This window comes from Etheostoma cragini, chromosome 4 (genome assembly GCF_013103735.1).
Source record: "Etheostoma cragini isolate CJK2018 chromosome 4, CSU_Ecrag_1.0, whole genome shotgun sequence".
NCBI lineage: Eukaryota > Metazoa > Chordata > Actinopteri > Perciformes > Percidae > Etheostoma > Etheostoma cragini.
In genome coordinates this window covers 6,912,765-6,932,608 of record NC_048410.1, presented here as the reverse complement: position 1 = coordinate 6,932,608, position 19,844 = coordinate 6,912,765, and the positions used below count along the sequence as shown (strand labels likewise).

At 43.9% G+C, this 19,844-nt stretch overlaps 1 protein-coding gene across 3 annotated transcripts in view; it reads right to left on the bottom strand.

The window, feature by feature from the left end:
• Positions 1–7,743: 7,743 nt before the first annotated feature.
• gata2a (GATA binding protein 2a) overlaps positions 7,744–19,844 on the bottom strand; it is a 13,289-nt gene continuing 1,188 nt past the window's right edge. The window contains exons 1-6 of one of the 3 annotated variants that reach the window (XM_034868385.1): positions 16,741–16,914; positions 16,043–16,468; positions 14,671–15,240; positions 11,791–11,948; positions 9,647–9,772; positions 7,744–8,949 (exon numbers count right to left, since the gene is read on the bottom strand). In XM_034868385.1, coding sequence (XP_034724276.1) covers positions 8,650–8,949; positions 9,647–9,772; positions 11,791–11,948; positions 14,671–15,240; positions 16,043–16,271 — 1,383 coding nt within the window. In that variant the 5' untranslated portion in view covers positions 16,272–16,468; positions 16,741–16,914 and the 3' untranslated portion in view covers positions 7,744–8,649. Of the gene's footprint in view, positions 8,950–9,646; positions 9,773–11,790; positions 11,949–14,670; positions 15,241–16,042; positions 16,469–16,740; positions 16,915–19,844 lie in introns of those variants that run through there. The other 2 variants (XM_034868387.1, XM_034868386.1) reach the window with 2 other exon arrangements.

Below are 19,844 nucleotides of genomic sequence, written 5' to 3'. Positions count from 1 at the left end.
TGAGCGTGCATGTGAATGTGTGTCTAAATTAATTGTAGGTTTCATTGACTTTACTGCATAGTTGGCATGTACAGATTGCTTCCGTCTTCATTATACAGGTCTTTATGTACACAGTACATAAATGTACAGAGAGCAACCACTAATCTTCATTTTATTTCGTCCGGCAGACAACAGAAGATGCTGTTCTGATGCTGAAAGGAACAGTGGCCATGTAGCTAATGGTTGTATAGTTACATAAGAGGTTGGGAGAGAGAAACGGAGAATGGTAATAGGGTGGGAAAGGGGAAATGAATCAATGGAAGGCCCTGCCATCCTGGCTTATTCAGCAGGCCTCTCTCCCCTCGACTGTCGACTGTTTCTTTCCTCTCTTTTCGTTCTTGAGCTCTTGATCACTTCTCTTTCCCCTCTCCACTGCATTCCACACAGTTTTGTCATCCTGCCAAGGAAACAAATCAGAGCGCCTTCTCTGAGCCACCACACTTTTCCTTTGTCTCATTCAGTCTTTTCTCTGCCTCGGTCCGCTCGTAGTTTGGTCTGCACCCTACTGTCTCAGCACACTCCGCTTTGACCCCCTGCAGCCTATGATGTCACATCGGGAGCAAGGGCTGTTGGGAAGTGACCCGAGGTTGAACGAGCTTGTGTCCAGCAAGCATTGCTTGTTCATTCTTCCCTTTCAGGAGAGTGCTTCCCTTGTTTGGAGAAAGTGTCTCCTGTTTTAAGAAGTCAGTTCTGCCCTTTTAAAGAGTTTCAAAGTGGCTCCGTGATTCCCTATTTTTCTTCAAAGCTAATTTGATTTGTCTGTACATGGCAGTTATCATGCTACAGAGCTTGTTATTTGCACCAATAATTGAATGAAGCCGTTTACATCACTGACTTTTAATTAATTTTCATGCGTTGTTTTCTTTTTTTCCGAGATGATCTCCAGTCAAGCATGCAGTGGTGAAATGTTTTAATCAGACGGGTAAATGCAATAATTCTATCAGTCAATTTGGTCTTGTCTTTATTTTTACATGGGTGATTAACCATGTTACCAGTTGTTCAGTTGGCAGGGTGGATTTGCAGGATTAGATGCTCTGTTGGTGTGTGTGCATGCATCAGTGAGTGTGTGTATAATGTGTTTGAAAGTGTGATTGTGTGTGTGAGAGAGAGATGCCATTAATTAAGGTTTGGCAGGCTAAAAGTCAATCAGTGGCATAAACGTAGCACAGAGAAAGGGACTCGAATTTACCAGAGCAAGAGAACAGAGATAATATCTGCCCACATGACCTTTGACCCCTTTAAGAACCTGACCGAGCAGAAGGAGGAGGTGGGATGTGTGAGATGTTAGAGAAGATCACTTTACTTGTTTGCCTGCATGTTCCCTTGTATACATGCCTGTATATGAATGTGTTTGTGTCAGGAACAGTGTACATGTAGGCAGAAGCTGTCTCTGACACTTCAACCCTCTCACCATCAAATTGTCTATATGCTTTACAACCTTTAGTGCTGTGAGCAGCTCGGTTGTAAACGTGTCGCTATGCTGTCTCTTTCCCAGCTCTTATCAGGCCAGATAGCCCTCAGATAGAAACTCATACCCGCACAGTCAGAGGCTCAGCTAGCCACAGCAGCTGATGGAGCTGATGCAAGGCCGCTATGACGACAAGAGGACAGGGCCTTATCTGTCGTCATGGTAATGGCCATGATGGAATGATAACAATCTGCTCTTGGCTTCATGTTTTCCTACAGGGCAACATGACTGCCAACATGTACACCTGTACAGGCATGTAAGCACAGCATGATCAGGTGTATGATATCCACATGCATTAAAACTGCAATTACAAGTGCTTAATATCGTGCGTCCATAACTGTGTTGGACATTTTTGTCTCGAGCATCTTCTTAAGGCAGTCGACAAAGACAAGCAAATTATCACGGTCATGCAGAAACCGCAGGGAAGTGAGTTTTTGTCGCTGGCCCGTTTTTTGACTCATCGTGCTTTCGCCGCGGTGTCTTTTCTTTCCGACAAATATGACAGATGCATATCAAGCTGTGCAGTCTGCTCAGGGGAGATAAGGACCAGTTAGGCGCTGGGGTTGCAACATCCCACTGAGCCAATGAGTGAGCACAACGCCTTTTTCATACCGATCCTGAACAGATAGGCCTGCAGTGCGTGTGTGGGTGAATGCATGCATGTGTGATGCCACTGATAAATTCTGTCTCCACTGAATTCTGGCATCTACTGTCTAAAGCTTACAGGTTTGCACATGTCTCCTGTCCTGAAACTGGTGAAACAAAAGTTAAACAAGGAGAGACACTTGAAGAGCCGGTTGTCATCCAATGCATTATTGTTGAGGTTATTGATGTAATAACATGACACAGATACAGTCTTCCTGACCTTGAAAAATTCTGAAGTTCTACACTTCTGCTTATTCTTAGAAAATAATCAAACATTGATACAGTAAGAGGTATCAAAAACTTTAGTTTTTCCTTTTTTATCTGCTATTTGGATATAATAGAGCTCTTCACATCCACAGTTTTGCCCCTGAGAAATATTGCTTTCATCTTTGTCATCTCTTAGTGGTTTATTCCCGTTATGCTTTTATAAAATGAGGCACACTGTGTTTCATTGATTGTTCCCTCTTTGTAAGAATGTGTGGGTGTGTGTGTGTGTGTGTGTGTGTGTCTGTATTAACTATTGGGTAAAGTATTGGGTAGAAAAAGCCATAGACCTAACAACCAAATATTGTACTGGAGATTAACATTGAGACAAGTTGTCTAGGAATGCAGTGTTTGCGCTTAACTTTCTCTGATGTATTCTGAAAGCCAGCAATCTAGAGGAACCTGAATACATCGATACATTAGAGGTCAATAAGAATCCAGTAGGCTTAAAAGGGAATTCAGCGCAGCCTCAGAACAGCTCTGACATTTGATCACCTGCACATCCAACAATCATTAGTATATAATAGCGAGCTGAACAGCTTGAGATACTGAGCAGGGCACAGCAGGTCTCTGTGGGCTTCTACTGTCCTCCACAGTCCTCCCGTTCTCTGTCTGGTCATCAGTCCCTGTGGGAGTGTCCAAGATCCATCCAGGGGTAGGCACCTGGGTCCCATCCTCTCGCTTCTGGCCATGGGCCAAGGTGCACTGGACTCCCCCACTCATTACTTTCTCCAGTTACCTGCCAGTGAAAGCGAGTGGAGTGGAGTGGGGCGGGGGGCAGGGAATAGTGAGAGGGACATTATATGGGCGAGGAAGAGGATGGCAGGTCCAGACGCCCACTCCCCGGAGCCCTCCCAGGCATTAGTACTGTACTTGCCCCCCCTCAGTTTGTCAATGGGAGCCTCCAGGTGAATGGGCTCATTTGTACTCAGACAGTGGGGATGAATTTGTCTGTTGGAGCAGGTGAGCTGAAGGGCCTCAGCACAGCAGAACACAGCATGAATGAGAGCTGAACACTACCTGTCCCAGGTGAACATCCTGAATGCGCCCTGTCCCAGGTGAGAGGAGGCTGACCTCATTTTCAGGGTGAGTCGAGGGAGGGGTGCTCTATGTGTCCACACCCTGCTTCTGACAGGTACTTTTTTTTTAGCAGATTAAACACTAGACCGCTGATACTGCTGCTGCAAAAAAAAAATTTGCAAGATGACAGAATGGAAAAATTGTCAGATGACTGATGCTAATTCATAATAGTCTTAGTTTGAATTGCAGCAAGTCCATGTGAATAGGGGAGTTGAATGGTGTCAATATTTTGTCTTCACTTCATTTTAGCTGGGATTGTGTGCAAACAGAAGAACACAGACACATAAGCATGGCAGTAACATCCCAGTGAGGCAAGTGAATACCAAGTTATAGATGAGGGTACTCGTCTAGGACTCCAACATAGCAGCACAAAGACTTGTAATTCTATGCACTCATAAACCTCTTTTATTAGTAGTACTCTAATTGGAAACATTTTCAAAACCACAAACTGGCAATAAGGTCTATCTCTAGCCACTGATAAATAATATGAAACACTTTCCCTATTTTTACCCTTTTTCACTTCTCTACTTTCATGTACACATGCTATTGAAAACTCAGAAAGTGGTCCTTCTTAGGGTAAAAACATATGAATGGTCAACTGAAGTTACCATTTCATTTGACATTTGCACATTCACTTCTTTTTTCCATTAGACCTATGTATGTAGGTAAATATACCCTTTTTTAGGCATGTTTTCAAGCCCAAAATACAGCGTGAAGGCACAAAAAAACTAAAAATGTAAACATTACATGCAGAGTAAGCCTCAAATATTTTGAACACTAACAGTTAGCTCTCTCATATGGTTAGCTTTTGTGTCCTGGCGTAGTCTGTGGGTTTCAGAATGGGAAAATAGTCCAAATAATTCACACGTTAACAAAGCCAGTGGTGAGTGCTCTTACAGTACTGCATACAGGATGTTTCCCTGCAGGAGGAAACTTTGCAGGGAATTACACTTAAATAGTGTGCAATCCTACTCCTCGTAATTATTCTTTTTTTACTGACTCTGTCGGACCTCTATGGTCTTAATTGGTCCTAATCGTACAACATAAGTATTTCCTGTTTGAACTTCTCACTTCCTGTTTTCATTTTTTTTCTCTGCTTCGAAAAGCCAGTTCTCAGTCGAGCTTGGTATGCAGCTGTAACTAGTATAGCAGCCTTTCTCTGTTGGGCCTAAAGTTGGGAAGGAAAAGGGGTGAAAGGCCCTTGTGGTCATTCAGGAGACAAAAACTATGCAAGATCAAAACACCTTTTCTGACTAATTTCTGACATTTGAAAAGATTTTAGTGAGATTTGGCAGGTCAGGATGCGGTTGTTGGCTGTCAACAGAAGCCATCAGTGATTATCTGCTCTGCTTCTCTCTGAGTGACAGTTATTACTGTCAAAGCTTTGCCGATCACATCATTGCTACGTGTTATGGTTGATTAATTTAAGAGTCGTTCAAATGTCAAATGGTGCATCTGTGGCGGATTCCATGAATAGTGTTAACCAGGTGTTTTACTGAATGTACCCACCTTTTTCCTGTCAAGCGCTGTCAGAGGGGTATTTCTATGAATTTCTCTTGATCCATGAAAAGAGGAAGTTCACATGTGGGTCTGATCATAGTACAATCACTATGACTCGGTAGCCATTACAGTTCAAACAGTTAGGAGCTCAGTTAATGCTCGATTATGGCATAAGAAAGAATAAGTTCTCTTTTTGCTCAAGGTCAACAAACAAGCATTTGAACTTTATGAAATAAATGTCACATGTTTGTATTTATTATCTAAATACTGTCCCATCTTGGAGCCTTAATATCCTTCTAGGGGTCTAAGGAAGGAGGGCTGCTTTTTTAGTTAGACCCAGGCAAAGGTTAACCCCCATCGCAACACACACACTAAGAGACCTGCATCTGAACTGCGCTCCACTTCCTTTCATCTTCTACGTCTCTCTCTCCCTAACTCAACTTTGTGAGGGGATGGTTGAGATACCTTTTGATTCCGCTAATTCAATTTGATGAAAAAACAAATACACTGGGGGAGTGGGAGAAAAGGAAAGAGTGGGAGTAGTAAGGGGGTGGAGAGGGGAAAAACAGAGACCTACATAGAGCTCAGAGAGGGAATGAGTGGTGTGGGGCGAGGGTGGGGGGGGGGGGGGGGGGGGGGGGTTGCTGAGGACAAGCGGAAGAGCAGAGGGGAGAAAGAAAAGGAGGTAATGAGTTGAGATGAGTTGAAACATTCAGTTCCAGGTTAAAGTCGTAAATCTCTCCAATGTGCTCTGATCTTGGTGGCCACCATGTTCAGCCCGCCAAAGCATCCGAGATATCTCTGCATCATTTCTTGTTTGGAACGCTACTTTGATAGTAAAGATAAGTAACATCCTATTTTATGGTTCTTTAGTGCCACATAATTCATGATGTGAGTTGGAAAGGGATGTCTCGTTCAATGTATCTGTTGGTCTAGTGCGACTTGGTGAGTAAAACGTATAGAGAAACCTCACATTACAGAGTCTTTATGAATTGAATTGGGTAGAAAATGTAACAGTGGGGGCACATGCAGACGACCAAAACATTTAACCAAGCATTCATTTCAAGAGCAAGTGTACATGTCATGTGACTGTTACCTATCAGGCCTAGGAGATGAAATGTCACCCTGCTTTCCACAAACACGGCCTCTTTGTCAGACATGAGAAGCTTTGTCACACACCATTCTTGTATCTGTGTACACATGCATGTTCATGTCTGCGTGTGTGTTTGAATGTGTGTTCAGGCAAGGGCAGCTCTGGGAGTCGCTGGCCTGGCAGACGGCTGTATTATTTTTGGGAGGCCTGCTCCTTCCCTCTGGAGGGCCTCATTGAAGAGTGCTGGCTCTCCCCGTCTCCCCCTCTCAGGCTCCGGGAGCCTGGCCAAGCCCGGCCGAGCAGGCTCGCTGGCTGCAGAAGCACGCAACCTACTGGAGCTGCGGCCTGTAAACGGCGCAGCGCCCACAGCACTGCGCTACACACAGATGGCCAGACTGCTTATTGGCTGTCAAGCGTTACATTTTCACTGGTGTTCAGCAAGTGGATCCCACCCCACTACTGAAAACAGACACTTAGGACTGGTCCGGTCTCCAGTTGCGTACAGCCAGGTAGGGGGTTGTGGGCACTATGATGTAGCATAAGCTGACAACACAGCTACACTGGATAACAAAACATCACCTATATAAGTCCTTGGATCAATATTATTTCTAATTTGAACTGTTCAACCTCTGGGAAACCCCGGCAGATCAGCCTCCACAGCAGTCCAGGAGATATGAGCCCGGTGGAGAGTTCACGGAGGGGTAGTAGTCCACTTTTAGCTTGGACTGTTTAATCGGATGGTTTGTGCTGTGGGTGTTTAACGGTATGCTGAACTCAGCAATGATGACCTCAAATTGGCCCTAATCGAGTCGACTCATTAGTGGCTGGCTCTGTTCAAGCTTTCTTCAGCCCCTTTATTTTACTGTAATCGTCTAAACGGGAGGGTGAGACAGAATGACCAATGTAAAGAGAGATAATGGAGAATAAAAGACAGACTGAATACATGGGAGATCAGAAAGAGAGAGGGTGAAAAAAAGATAAACAAAGGGAAAGAAAAAGAAGACATGAGGGAGCGACAGAGGGGAAGCCTGCTTCCTGGCAGCCTCAGCTGCGTGCACATCTGTGTGAAAAGGGTCTGAGCAGACCCCCGCGTGTTTGCTCAGGTCGCCTGATTGCCTTTCCTTCCTCCTCTCTCTCCAGCTAAAGACCCGCTGTCCTTCCTCTCACTCCAATCACCGCAGCCAAGAGGGTTGTTCCAGCAGACACAGGGAGGGAGAACTGTCCCACTGAACTGCACTCACAACTCATACAAATTCTTAAAAATTTGACTTACATTTTTTAAAGACCGTGCATGGGTTATATTGGTTCCAATTTGGTGAATTGGGGTTTGTGTTTGTGCATGAGCATGTGGGTATGTGCATATGTATGACTGTACGTGACTCCGGAGCTGTTTGCTGGAGTCTGCTGTCTGGGTACAATGGTCCAGCCCGGGGACTTAACTTCACAAAGAGGCCTTCTCTTAACAACACGCCATCACAGATGGAGGAGGAGCCTGACCAAAGCATTACCACGCTTAAGGGATCACAGAGCTTCCCTTGATGCATCTGATATTCCTTATGATTTTCATAATCAAGCACTCTTCATTAAAAGGAGAGTTTAGTCTTGTGCTGCGTGTATATGTGTGTGCATGTAAGAAGGATAAAGAGAGACCGACTAAACTTACGAGGCAGTTTATTTTCCTTTATTTCCTTTACTTTGGTGAGATGGAAAAATGATAAAAATGTACAGCTCAGGGACTTTTCATCTAAGATAGTTCTGTTTTTCTTTACGTAATAACCATGAAATCAAAATCCTAAGTTTCCATGTGTCTTTGACGAAAGCTTAAAGAGGGAAAATAAATTATCGTAGCAATAATTATAACATCAAATATAACAACAATAATAGCAATTAAGCATTTATAAACACTCTATTTACTGTGTATTTTTCCATAAAAGTCCATTATTAAAAACAGGTGGTGAGCATTGTGGAGGTGTACAATCCAGCATGTGAGGAGAGCACAGGTTTGTGGGTACTGTAGTCTGCGTCTGACTTGTTTGTCAGGGTGTGTACGGGTGCTGTAGGTGTCAGACTGAAGAGTTTGTCTGTCCACAGCCGTTATGGACGACAGCTTGGGGGTGGACAGGGTGCACGTATCTCCGTATATAATGAGATGGCCGTGAGGTTAAAACAGCAGTTCTTTTTAAGACCTCTCGTGAGTCTCCTGTTACAGGGTCATGGAGAGGTGGGTACCAAAGTGACTTAGTAAAAATAAGCAAAAAGAATGGCAAGCGTCTCCATTCACTCCATTCCTGCAAGCTTCAGTCACCAAGGGACTAAGAAACCCTTCGTCATATTAGCTCATTACAGAGTCCGCAAAAGTCCTGCTCTGCAGTGTCCCATCAGTGAGGTCAGGAATGACGCGGGCTTCAGTCGTTAAACCCAACTGAAAGCCTCTTCCCTCCAACCACTGTACATGATGCACCAAGTCTGCTCAGCTTTCGACGTAAAGTAGAGGCCATTTTAGTGTTAATGGCGATGTGGTGGCTCTTACAGGCGGAAGAGTTTTGGGTCTGAAGGTGCCTCAGTGAGGCTCAGCCCAGACCGGCGAGCGATTGGAGTGGTGGGGGTGACCGAATGAAGGGTGAATGGGCGTGGGAGTAGGCAGCATGTGTCCCGAGTGGCTGAAGGGGGGCAGGTGACCCATGTGGGTCATGTGGCTGGTGAGGCCGTGTGCACCGCTGAAGGGCGAGGCCTTGTCCTGCATGCACTTAGATAGCTCGTCGAAGCCGTCCCCTGCTCGCTTGTTCCTCTTGGACTTGCTGGACATCTTGCGGTTGCGTGTCTGGATGCCTTCTTTCTTCATGGTCAGGGGTCTGTTGACCTGTGGAGAACACCAAATTAGCTCATGGCACGCCAGACAAAAGCCTCCCTGACAGTGTGAATAGTACATTATATAGTAGATGAGGTTTATTTTGCTGTTGGCTCCAGCTCATAATTGAAAAATGTCACCTGGAATATGTAACATAGTGCATTGCCAATTAGGATTCACATTTTGTTTCATGGTAGCCTAGTATTATGAGTTACGCCAGTGTGGAATAACTGCTATAAATAAGGAGCAGCTGTTTTGCATATATAGCTGCATTTATTAGGAGTCAGGGGCGTTTTTGAGCTTTTGTCTAATTTCAAACCAAACAGAACAGTCCGGGTCAATATGAATACATGGGGATGAGGGCCTGACTAGAGCTGAAAGGAGCAGCCTCAGACAAATCCTCATCAGTGTAACCGACGCCTTTACACTGAAAGACAGTCCCACCCTGCAGCCTCTCCAGGGAGTAACGCCCCCCATTGAAACAACGATAGATTAATAAAAAAAAAAGAAGAAAAAAAAAACGACCGGTGGGTTCTGCTCGACAGGGTGAGCAGGCTTTGCCTCGACACTCGCAGTTTCACAGCTCCTAAATCGATACGAGCTGTCCGCCCACTTGACCAGTTAACCACCAGTAGGCTAACCCTCTTCCCCTCCTCCTTCCCCCCCAAACCCCGCACTTGAGTGCAGCGGTGTTTTTTCCAGGACTTACATTGTGCAGTTTAAAGTAAAGGCCGCAGGCGTTACACACCGGGTCTCCGTTCCCGTTGCGCCTCCACAGGGTGGTGGTGGTTGTCTGACAGTTTGCACAGCAGGTGCCTGCACGTCTAGCAGCGGACTGAAGGGAAAAGAGAAAATACATCATGAATAATGACCCGTTCACATGTTGTAAGGAGAGATGCGCGCGAACCCTGAGTTGCATAAAAAACATGTCGAAATTTCAACACCTATAGAAGACTATACCCATTTAAAATATAGGCCTATGTTATTAGAACCACAGCACTGACATCGCATGCAATTGGTGTGTTCTGCTTCAGCGCAAAATCAAAAAAAAATACACCGAACGTTTTTCTTAAATAAAAAGCGGAACGTGGGTGCTTGTGCGGTTTCCGTGAGACCGCAGAAACGTGCAAAAGAGCATCAAAAGAGGCGACACTCAGACCGGAAAAAAAGACTTAAATCAACATGCAAACCCCTACACATAATAACATTTTCTAATTTGTGCATTGAAATATGCAAGTCGCTGATTATCAATGTTAATGATTTAAAAACAAATATCCATTACCTGAGTAATGTGTCTATGGTAGTATAATGTAAACCCTCTATTTATCCTGATCCAGGGAAACTGGGCTACAAGTCGTGTAAGACCCGGTGTCCTGCCTGGCAATGTGCTCCTGCGTCCATTGCGGATCAATCATTCACACATAATAAGAAACATTAGCTTTACATGCAAGAACCCTCCGGCTTTTTGCTTTGCAGCCGGCATCGAGATTTTTCTGTTAATTAATTTCAGGTGGGCTCGTTGCTTTTGAGCTGGAGCAACAGCCATCATGAGCCATGGTCTTTTTTTTTAATGCGAAATAAAATAGTGTGAGTAATCTAAATGAAACGCCGCTGCGTTAGACTGCACCACTACCAACCGAGAATGACAAACAAGACGAGAACATAAATCCATTTATTTTCCTATCCCCGCCCCTTACGGTCTCTCTCTTCACACATAAGCGGCTGCCCCAGTGTTGTGATAATCTCTTTACAGTATATGTCAGGCTGGTCATAGAGAATGCAGCGCGCTGGTTGAAGGCGGAAACAGCCGGGAGCCTGACTTCCTTATCTGGGCCGGACAGATATCCGGATAGGAAACAACTGGATGCCCCTTTGAACACAACTCTGAAAAACACTTGAGCTGAAAATGCAAACGCTACAGCCACATAGGCCGACCCAGTGGAAAATGTCACGAGCAGGATCGACGTAGAGCTGGTCAAGGGACCACACGAAAAAGATGTAAAAATCAAAAAAAATATATTCATTCTTAACAATTTAGCAAGTATTATTATTATTAATAATAATTGTGTTGCATTTTGTTTCTTTAGTTAAATACTAATAGTTATGAAGTTAAAAGTGGCAGGAGTTTCTTTACTTATACTAGCCAATTAAAGACTTTTTTTAAATCATACAAACGTTTCGTTATTTGTGGCTAATTTCCAGACAACAACTGGGTTTGTTTGTTTCTTCACAAAGCACCCAGTCAAAGTGAAAAAGAAAAAACAATTATTTTGGCTGAACAATAAAGGATTCAGGAGTTACTGTAAAATATCAACCCTTTAAAAAAATATTGAAATTATGATGTGCTTTTGTTTGAGAGTACCCTACATAGGAAAGCAATTTTTAAAAGACAGCTAACTAACATACCAAGGGCTTAACAAAAATTGTAAACTAAGTAATAAAAACTTTTGAAAGCCATACAATAAATTAGTTATGGTTTAAAGAAATGTGTCCAGCTTCAGGAGGGTTAATGCCAGAAATGGCTGTGCAGTGGTCCATCTACTATAAGAATGTTATGTGTCCATGCTGCTTTTCATTTACCCAAGCGTGGTGTTAACTAAAGCAGCATGGGCAATGGTATCAGTAGCAGTATCAGAAGTACCAGCAATAATGATAGCAGGAACAATGGCAATAGTAGCAGTATTGTAACAGGCCATGAAGGCGGATCATCAGGGGGCGAGAGGGACAAACAATTCCAGGAAGATCATAGGGAAAATATAACTTTCCTGGAATTGTGCTGCAGGCATCTGCTTTGTGCTCATATTTGGGTGCCTTATCTTATAGTAAAGCAATGAAGTGAGGAGTGGGACTCACCAGTCTACGTTTGGGCTTGATGAGGGGTCTGTTCTGGCCGTTCATCTTGTGGTACAGTCCGCAGGCGTTGCACAGGTAGTGGCCGGTACCGTCCCTTCGCCACAGAGGGGTGGAGGTGGCGCCGCAGTTTACACATTCACGACCCTCTGCATATAATTCAAAAGGAGAAAAGAAGAAATTTTATATAATTAAAAAATTCACCCTCAGACGGAAGCAACACATAGCAGCTGTGCAGCCCAATCAGGCAACTCTACGGCGATGGATGGCCCAAAATGGCCCTGTAATATGAAGTCAAAATCTGTCTCATGATGGTGACAATGTCCATATCAGAGAGCAGGTGTACAAAGTGTGCATGGCTGTCATGGACACAGACACCTCTATGTAAACCGATCCAGAGTGGGGAGGCCAGAGACAGCCAGAACATGTCCAGAGGTGTCCAACATGAAGAACGAGACACACCATCAAATTAGGACTACATTATTCATCAGCTCAGTGGGCACCCATGAAAGGGAAACATACGTGTGGGGATGGTATTAAATGCGGCGGACAGTGTTGGAGACTTTTTAATGAAAAGCTTGCAGGCCTGTTTGCACATTTAATTATAAAAATAATAATAATTAATAATAATAATACAGATATGGAGTTTAATCCGTTATTTTGTTGAAGTTTCTATTGTTCTTAAAAAGTTACTGAATGTGAACTAGACAGAGGGAGAACCACATTGCATACTTGTGCTCTTCTATATAAAAAAACCTGCTTTTTTAGTTATTCCCACATGCTCTCTTCTCTTATTCAGGTTTGAATGACTTCAAACAGCCTGTTGCTAAACCGACCGATTCATTTAATTCAAGTATCCCTCTCTCCCTAGAGCATCCTCTCATTATTCCTGTTATAATGCCAGCGACACCCACAGTCCCACCCTCCCTCTACAATGGAATCTGACCTGAGCAAAAAGCTATGATCCTTTTGAAATGCATCTTGGCGTTTCTTTGTACCTCCCTTCTCTTCCGCTTAAGTGTTGCGCAGGTCCAGCAACCACATTAAAGCTGGCTCATTAACACTTCAAATATTCACCAGCAATGACATGCATTTATGTCTTTTGCAATTTTTTGTGTTGAAATAAGAAGAAGAAAAAATGGGAAGCTTCATGTGAAAAGGTAGTGTAGCGAGGAAGAGGAGTTCTGGTTTGAGGCTACTTCAACAGGAAGCCACACTACTGTAAGGTACGTGTGCTGACAGCTGAAATGTCATCGGAGCATTTTGTAACAATCAATCACCATTACTGGCACAGGACATCGACTTTGATAGATAAGAGCCTTTTTAATGCCGTAGCTGATGTGTTTGTGTTACTGATGCCGGCCCAGTCAGGCCAGCTTCTTTTAAATGTCACAGGATAACATTTCTTTGCTGCAACAGCTAACATTCACTCAGATTCCCCAGGTGTATTAAAATGCATGGGCACAATGGATGACAATATTGATAATACATTTGGAGCAACATGTTAACAGTCTAGGATGTTTCTTGATTTTTTTTTGGTCCATTAAATTCAAAGCACAACAGCTGGAACAATGTAGGGAAATTACAGACCCATTTCCAGACTGAGTTGTTTTTCAAATGTCTGCACATTAATGTCAGACTTTAGTCTGAATTTTCCCCTAAATATAACTCCCAACACATGCAGTCTATTGAATCAGGTGCTTATCCAGACAGTCAGATAATAGTCGGTGTTTTATTTTACCAAACAAACAGACAAATTCATGAGTTTTGATTTTTTTTTTTTTTTTTTTTTGGAATTAAAACCAATTATATGCACTCTATAAGCAGGTTTGCTGAACCCACTGGTCTCCAAAAGAAAAGTAGTAAGTAACTGTGTTATTAAATACACTTTCATCTACTCATAGAAACAGATCTACTTTTGGACTCGGTTGCCTCCACTTCATGTCAGTGCACTGGACCAAGGCCATGCTTAAAAACACAAACAGCAGGGCTCTGTCGCCTGTACTTTGTTAGTCCAGGGGAGAGCTGTGGGCGGGGTGGAGGTCGTGATTTTGTTCACTTCGAGGTATACAGGATATGGCAGGAGCCAGTGCGTCGTGACTCCTTCATTTTTAAGTGCCACATTTAAAAGAAAACAAGCCTATGGCACGAAGAATCCATTTGACTGCCTGAACATAGATCCAATTAAATCATCGTGAAAGATGTAAATGAAATTATGTTAGTGTTAAATCTAGTGTCAAACTATTATTATTGCGATTATTTTGTTTTGCCAAAGCACCAACAATATTACAAAAATAATTGATTTGTGTAGCTCTAATCCTTTCTTTTAAATCACCTCAGAAACCGCATGGGCAGAAAGGTTCAAGCTGAACATGTAGTAAGTAAGCCTAGTTTAGTTCGATGAGTTTAATCAAAAGTTGATTCTTCACTAAAGTCAAGTCTTTTAAGTGGATGCAGGGAGGGGTGATGCGTGCGATAGGACAAAAGATTAGACTTGTCAGGACAGGTTTTAAGAGGAGAGAAGGGTCCGATATGGAAACGATCACTCTTTTTGTAAGTGACCCATTGAAGCAACAAGTTTGCATCAACATTAACAATTAGATTTGTGCCAGATAATTAAGCCATAACATTTTTTTTAAACAAACACTTGCGTAAATTCCCGCATGGTATAGAGACAATACACTTATTATCGAAATTTTTGTAAATAGGAGACCATGAAAATATTATTACATGGTGATAAACATGTATCTGCTGATGATTGAACTGTCGCCTGGTTTGTACCGCTTTACTTCTCAGCTCAATAAAACAACAATAACCATCGCATAAGGCCTTATCAGTTTGATCCGCCATCTGATGTGAGGGAGAAACACACGTGAGACTCACCTGAGCTCGACCTGGCCTTGCTCTTGCATTTGGGCGTGAAGCTGGAGGAGGACCCGCCGAGTAGGCTGCCGGGGTGGAAGAGACTGCCGCTGTAGTCGTGGGGTGTATGCAGAGGGTAGGCAGGGTAGGTCGGGATAGGGTGGTGCGTGGCCTGACCATTCATCGAGGCCAGGCTGCTGCGGAGCGGACTACAGCTCTCCATTTTCATCCCGTCCGACAGCTGCACCTGGTACTTGATCGACTCCTTTTCGTCCATGCGGGTCGAGCTGGAGGTTGGAGAGGTAGGGCCGGGGTCCGGGGACACGTCTTTTGGAGGGGTAGGGGGGAAACTGTAGAGGTGCGGGCTGGAATGGGACGCCGGAGTGAGCGAAGAGACCGGTGCCGTGCCGGTGCTGCTGCTGCAGGGGTAGCCGGAGCCGGTGGGGTGCAGGCCGGGTTTGCTGAAGTGGCTGACCGCCCATGCGTTATGGTGGTGGGCCGCGGACAGGGCTGCTTTCCCGGGGTCCAGCCAGGGAATACCGGGGCTGTGGATGAGGTGTGGTCGGCAAACCTGGTTCCCAGTGAGTCGAGCTGAAATCCAAAATAATGTAGGCTATTTAATAAAGGTTTTTGCGTCTTGACGCAGCCGTCTTTCCAACAGTTTTCATAACAGAAGTTGCACAAGTCCTTTAACTTACCTGCTAAATACTTAGAATTACTCATGTCCGACATAGTTCCAGATGCAGATAAAAAGGTAGGCCTAGTTGATTTAAAATAAGATTTATTTCTTCCTGCCTGTTTCGGCTAGTTCTAAAAAAAAATGTTATTACCAGTTAAATGACAGTAGCCTCACGCATATTTTGTGTTTGGATAGAGATAATAAAGACCTGCGGCAGAAAACACACAAAAAGTAGCTTCTCGTCAGGGCAGTATCTTTTCATCGGCTGCAGCTCTCGGACTAAAGATTGTTATTAGTACATTTGCGGTTTTTATTTTATATCCGGGAAGTGCCTCTCTCTCCCTCCAGAAACCCCTGCCCCGACAGAGAGGGGTTAAATGACATACTTCCCTTTCCTCTCGCTGTCATTTTCTAAAAATTCCATTTATGTTGGTGAATTGGCCCAGAAGAAAAAAAATGACGTTTTAATGAAATTACTGCACACTGCATGAATTGAAAGCTTATACTTTCTGTACTAAATAGACCTATAACACAGCCAGCCACACACACACACACACGTTTTATAACCAAATATGCTGTAGGCTATATATACATTGTTGGTAATTGATAAGTTATATCTACATTGAATTTTTTTGTAGTTGAAAATTTCAAAAGGGATCCTAATTTCTCATCACATTCCTCAGAAGTGCCACTACAAGCGTGTGCGCATCTTACCGTGTGCTTGGCTGTATGTGACCCTGGCCCGGGAGTTGGTGTAGTAGGGGTTTCCTTGAGAGTCCAAGTGGTTCAGAAACATGTCAACTTCGTCCTGGGGCAGTAAAGGGGCCATCGGCTCCATGTAGTTGTGGCTCAGACTGTGGTGGTGAGAGTCCGGGTGCTGGCCATTCAGCACAGCGTGATGGTGCGCCATCCAACGAGACTGATCGGCCGCTGCGACCTCCATGGCTGAGCTGGCCGTGTCCTTTCCTCTGAAGGGCGTCTCTGTGTGGTGGGCTACTTTATGTTGGCTTCCAAGTGGAAGTTAAATCCTTCTTACAATATTGCTGCTGTCGTGCGCTGTGAAAGTCTCGGTTGTGTTTATTTACGCCTACTTTTGAAATAGAATCCTTAAATAAGCGGGTCTCCTTTCTCCTCAGTTACCTGCAATGAGACGAAAACAAAACGTTAGGCTAGTTTATAAACAACGTGGCTGCTCCACCTCTGCTTCCACGCAGAGAAGAAGCGTCCTTTATATATTGTAGGCTATCTAGTAATCATAGCACCTGGCACGTGAAATAAACTTTGCACATTTAAGAGTCCGGATTAAAGCTCGAAGACAAAGTAGGCTACTGCACAGCTGTATCAATGTCGAAGCAATGCATGCCGTCCCCGCATAAAGACAAAAACAACAATGTTTCCTCCGGAAAGGCTACCTGTTGCAATTTCGATCAGCTGATGGCAAATACTGCTTGGATGTGTAAACCTCCTGATCCATGCAGTGCTCAAGCTCAGTAATGAGATGTGGCGCAGACTGAAGCGGCTGGCGCCAGTAAATTCCCATATCAAGCCACGTGGGGCGGGGCCTTGGTCTGAGCCAATCACAGCCAGCCCTGCCACAATTGGCTCGCTGCATCCCTACTCTCCTTCTTTCAATTTCCATTTCCCTGCACCGAAAAAGCTAAAAGACTTATCAATCAGCAGTGTAATTTCTTCTTTCTCATGAAGCTCACACTGAATGAGCAATCGGTCCCTGATAATCTGCTTTTTTAGCGTCACTTATAAGCCTAAAGACAGACATCTGACATGAAGGGAAATTCAGTCAACAATAGTCTATAGGCCTATGGATTACTATAATGGTTTAGAAAACGTGATACATTGTAAATCGCTTTCACCTGTATCTGCAAAATATTTTAACAACATGAATCATTTGAGAAACATTTCCAGACATTTAACTGGTGTTAGAATCCACTTGCAATATGTTGCTGATTGAGCTTCTCATTTCCAACAGTAATTTTGGGCCTTTTGTGTTGTTTTTCGCATACTACTGTTGTGTAAATAAACAGCGTTTTCAGCACCTTTAAAACCAACAGAGGAGGAGTCGATTTATGACCCCAAAATTGGCCCCATTGTTAGGAGCGTCTAATTGTCTTTAATTAATAGCAGTGCATTTATCTTGTGAAAACATGGTTTTGTCTCGGGAACAGAGCAATCAAACACAGTTTACATACGAATGGCGCCTCTTTCTCACTTGGCAGCACCAGGGATGGGCGCAAGGAAAATCAGTTGGTGATCACCAAAGTGTCTCCTAACGCCCTCAATTAAAACGTAGGCCTACAATACAAATCAAAACAGCAATCCAACCGCTACACAGAGGCGTATTTATTTACTTTTATTTTCATTAGCCTATTATTTTTTGTTGCCTTGAAGGATCCCATTTTTTTCTGCCAGTGTGGATTAAAGAAGGGGCTAATATTATTTACAAAAAAAATGTATTTCTATTTTATTCTAATTGCAGTATTACCTGCTGTGCGTAATTATTAGTCCGTCATTAGGATGCTCTGATCTGCTGTGTGTGTGTGTGTGTGTGTGTGTGTGTGTGTGTGTGTGTGTGTGTGTGTGTGTGTGTGTGTGTGTGTGTGTGTGTGTGATTGACATGGAATAATTGGAAGGTGCTCGGAGCCTAGACTGGCCGCCACGCTGACGCCTTGACCTGACGTCACAGAATCACGGGGGTTGGAGGGGGAGTTGCGGGGGTGTCACGTGAAGCTTGTGATACCTGTGCAAATTCTCCGTGTATGAAAGACCCTTCATAACTCTGGTGACGCGATATCCACGATACAGGTCATTAGGACAATCTTGCTTTGATCTGGTGTGTGTGTAGGCTATGTGTAAGTGTGTGTGTGTGTGTGTGTGTGTGTGTGTCAGTCATCAGTCATTAAATCAGTGGCACATTGCCAAGGGCAGCGAGTTGATGAGCTCAGCCCTTTGAGCTTGTCAACTCCTAAAATCAACAAATTAGTGCATGTGGGGCAGCAGAGGGCCAGCTAACCGAATAACTGACATTCCTTGGCAGGTGGAGTGAGAACATGCTTACCTTTGTATTCATTATCCTTTATGCCTTTGCATTTAATGCAAAATGGGTACATCATAAATTCTACACTATTTATGTGTCTAATAGTTCATATTACTGAATAACTAATGCCACACATGCTTGAACCTGAAGCAATGACTTCCTCTGTTCAAGCACTACTATGGTAGATATTATAGAAATACATTTTTTCATGAGCCCAGCAACATGTCATAGCCTGCAGTGGTCAGCCTGTGCTCCTGTGTTTTGTGTGTGTGTTGTGTGTTTTCTGGTCGCGCTAACCACTGTGCCCTGGAGAGTGTGTCAGGCTCAGGCTAGCTGCTGCAGCATGCCCATTGTTGTTTGCATGTTTGCCAAATGGATTACTCAGCAGGATTTAGGCCTCTGTAATTTATACCTTCATTAATCCCATTTGTATCTGTGCTGGAACAAAAGATGGGAGAGGAGGGGGGGGGGGGGCTGTTGCTTTTCCTCTGTCTTTCTCAAGGACACAGCAGTATTGTTTCTTCCAGGGATGCTATCCTAGACTGGAGAACTATCCCTCCCACAACACCTCTTGCACTGGGGGAGAACTGTGTGCAACAACTGTATTGCTGTGCAGCCACAGTGGCTAATGAACTACAAGATTATCATTCCGATCCATGCTGTTATTAAATGGGATTGGTTTTATCTACCTGTTTGTTCCCATTTGGCACGGTCATCCATCATTATCCAGAGTGGAGGTGTGTGACTGTGCGAATGTGTGTGTTGGGGGGGGGGGGTGAAGAGCCACAGTGGGGCTTGTGAAGATAAGCAGAACCAGAGAGAAGAGAATGACACAAACCAGCTGAAGCATTATTGTCCCCTTTACTCACGGCTAATTAGATCGAGCCAGGGCACTGGGGGGGCTTTATAGACACAAGCACCCAGACACAGGACCATATAACTGCTGGGAGAGGAGCCTGGAAGCTGCTATGAGCACAGCACTCACTCCCATTTAAGCAGCTTGAGCTCAGAATAATGACATTTCAGAATAGGGCAGCCAGGACACAAAACATGAACTACTGCACACTTATCAAAAAGGATTATGGAGCAGAAGATGAATCTTAGCTTCAAACCCTCTTATTGGAACTTTAAATAAAGAACAATTTTTGAAAGGTTCTCTAAAGCTTATTGCTGTAAAGGTTCTAGAAACAATTTCATAAAAAAAATAAACATGCAGCAACAGCTCCTCAACAGCAGTGTTGAAATACAGTATATGCTCATTCATTCATTCATTCATTCATTCATTCAGCCATATAGTCACCCATTCATTAAAATAACTAGATGTTTCTTTCTTCCTCTCATTGCCTTTAACCTACATGTCTATGTTACACACTGTTCTCACTTACACAGAGGTTCACACGATGACAAACGAAAAGTCCATAAAGAATCATTCAGACCACAGCACAGGTAAGGGGGTGGGTTCGG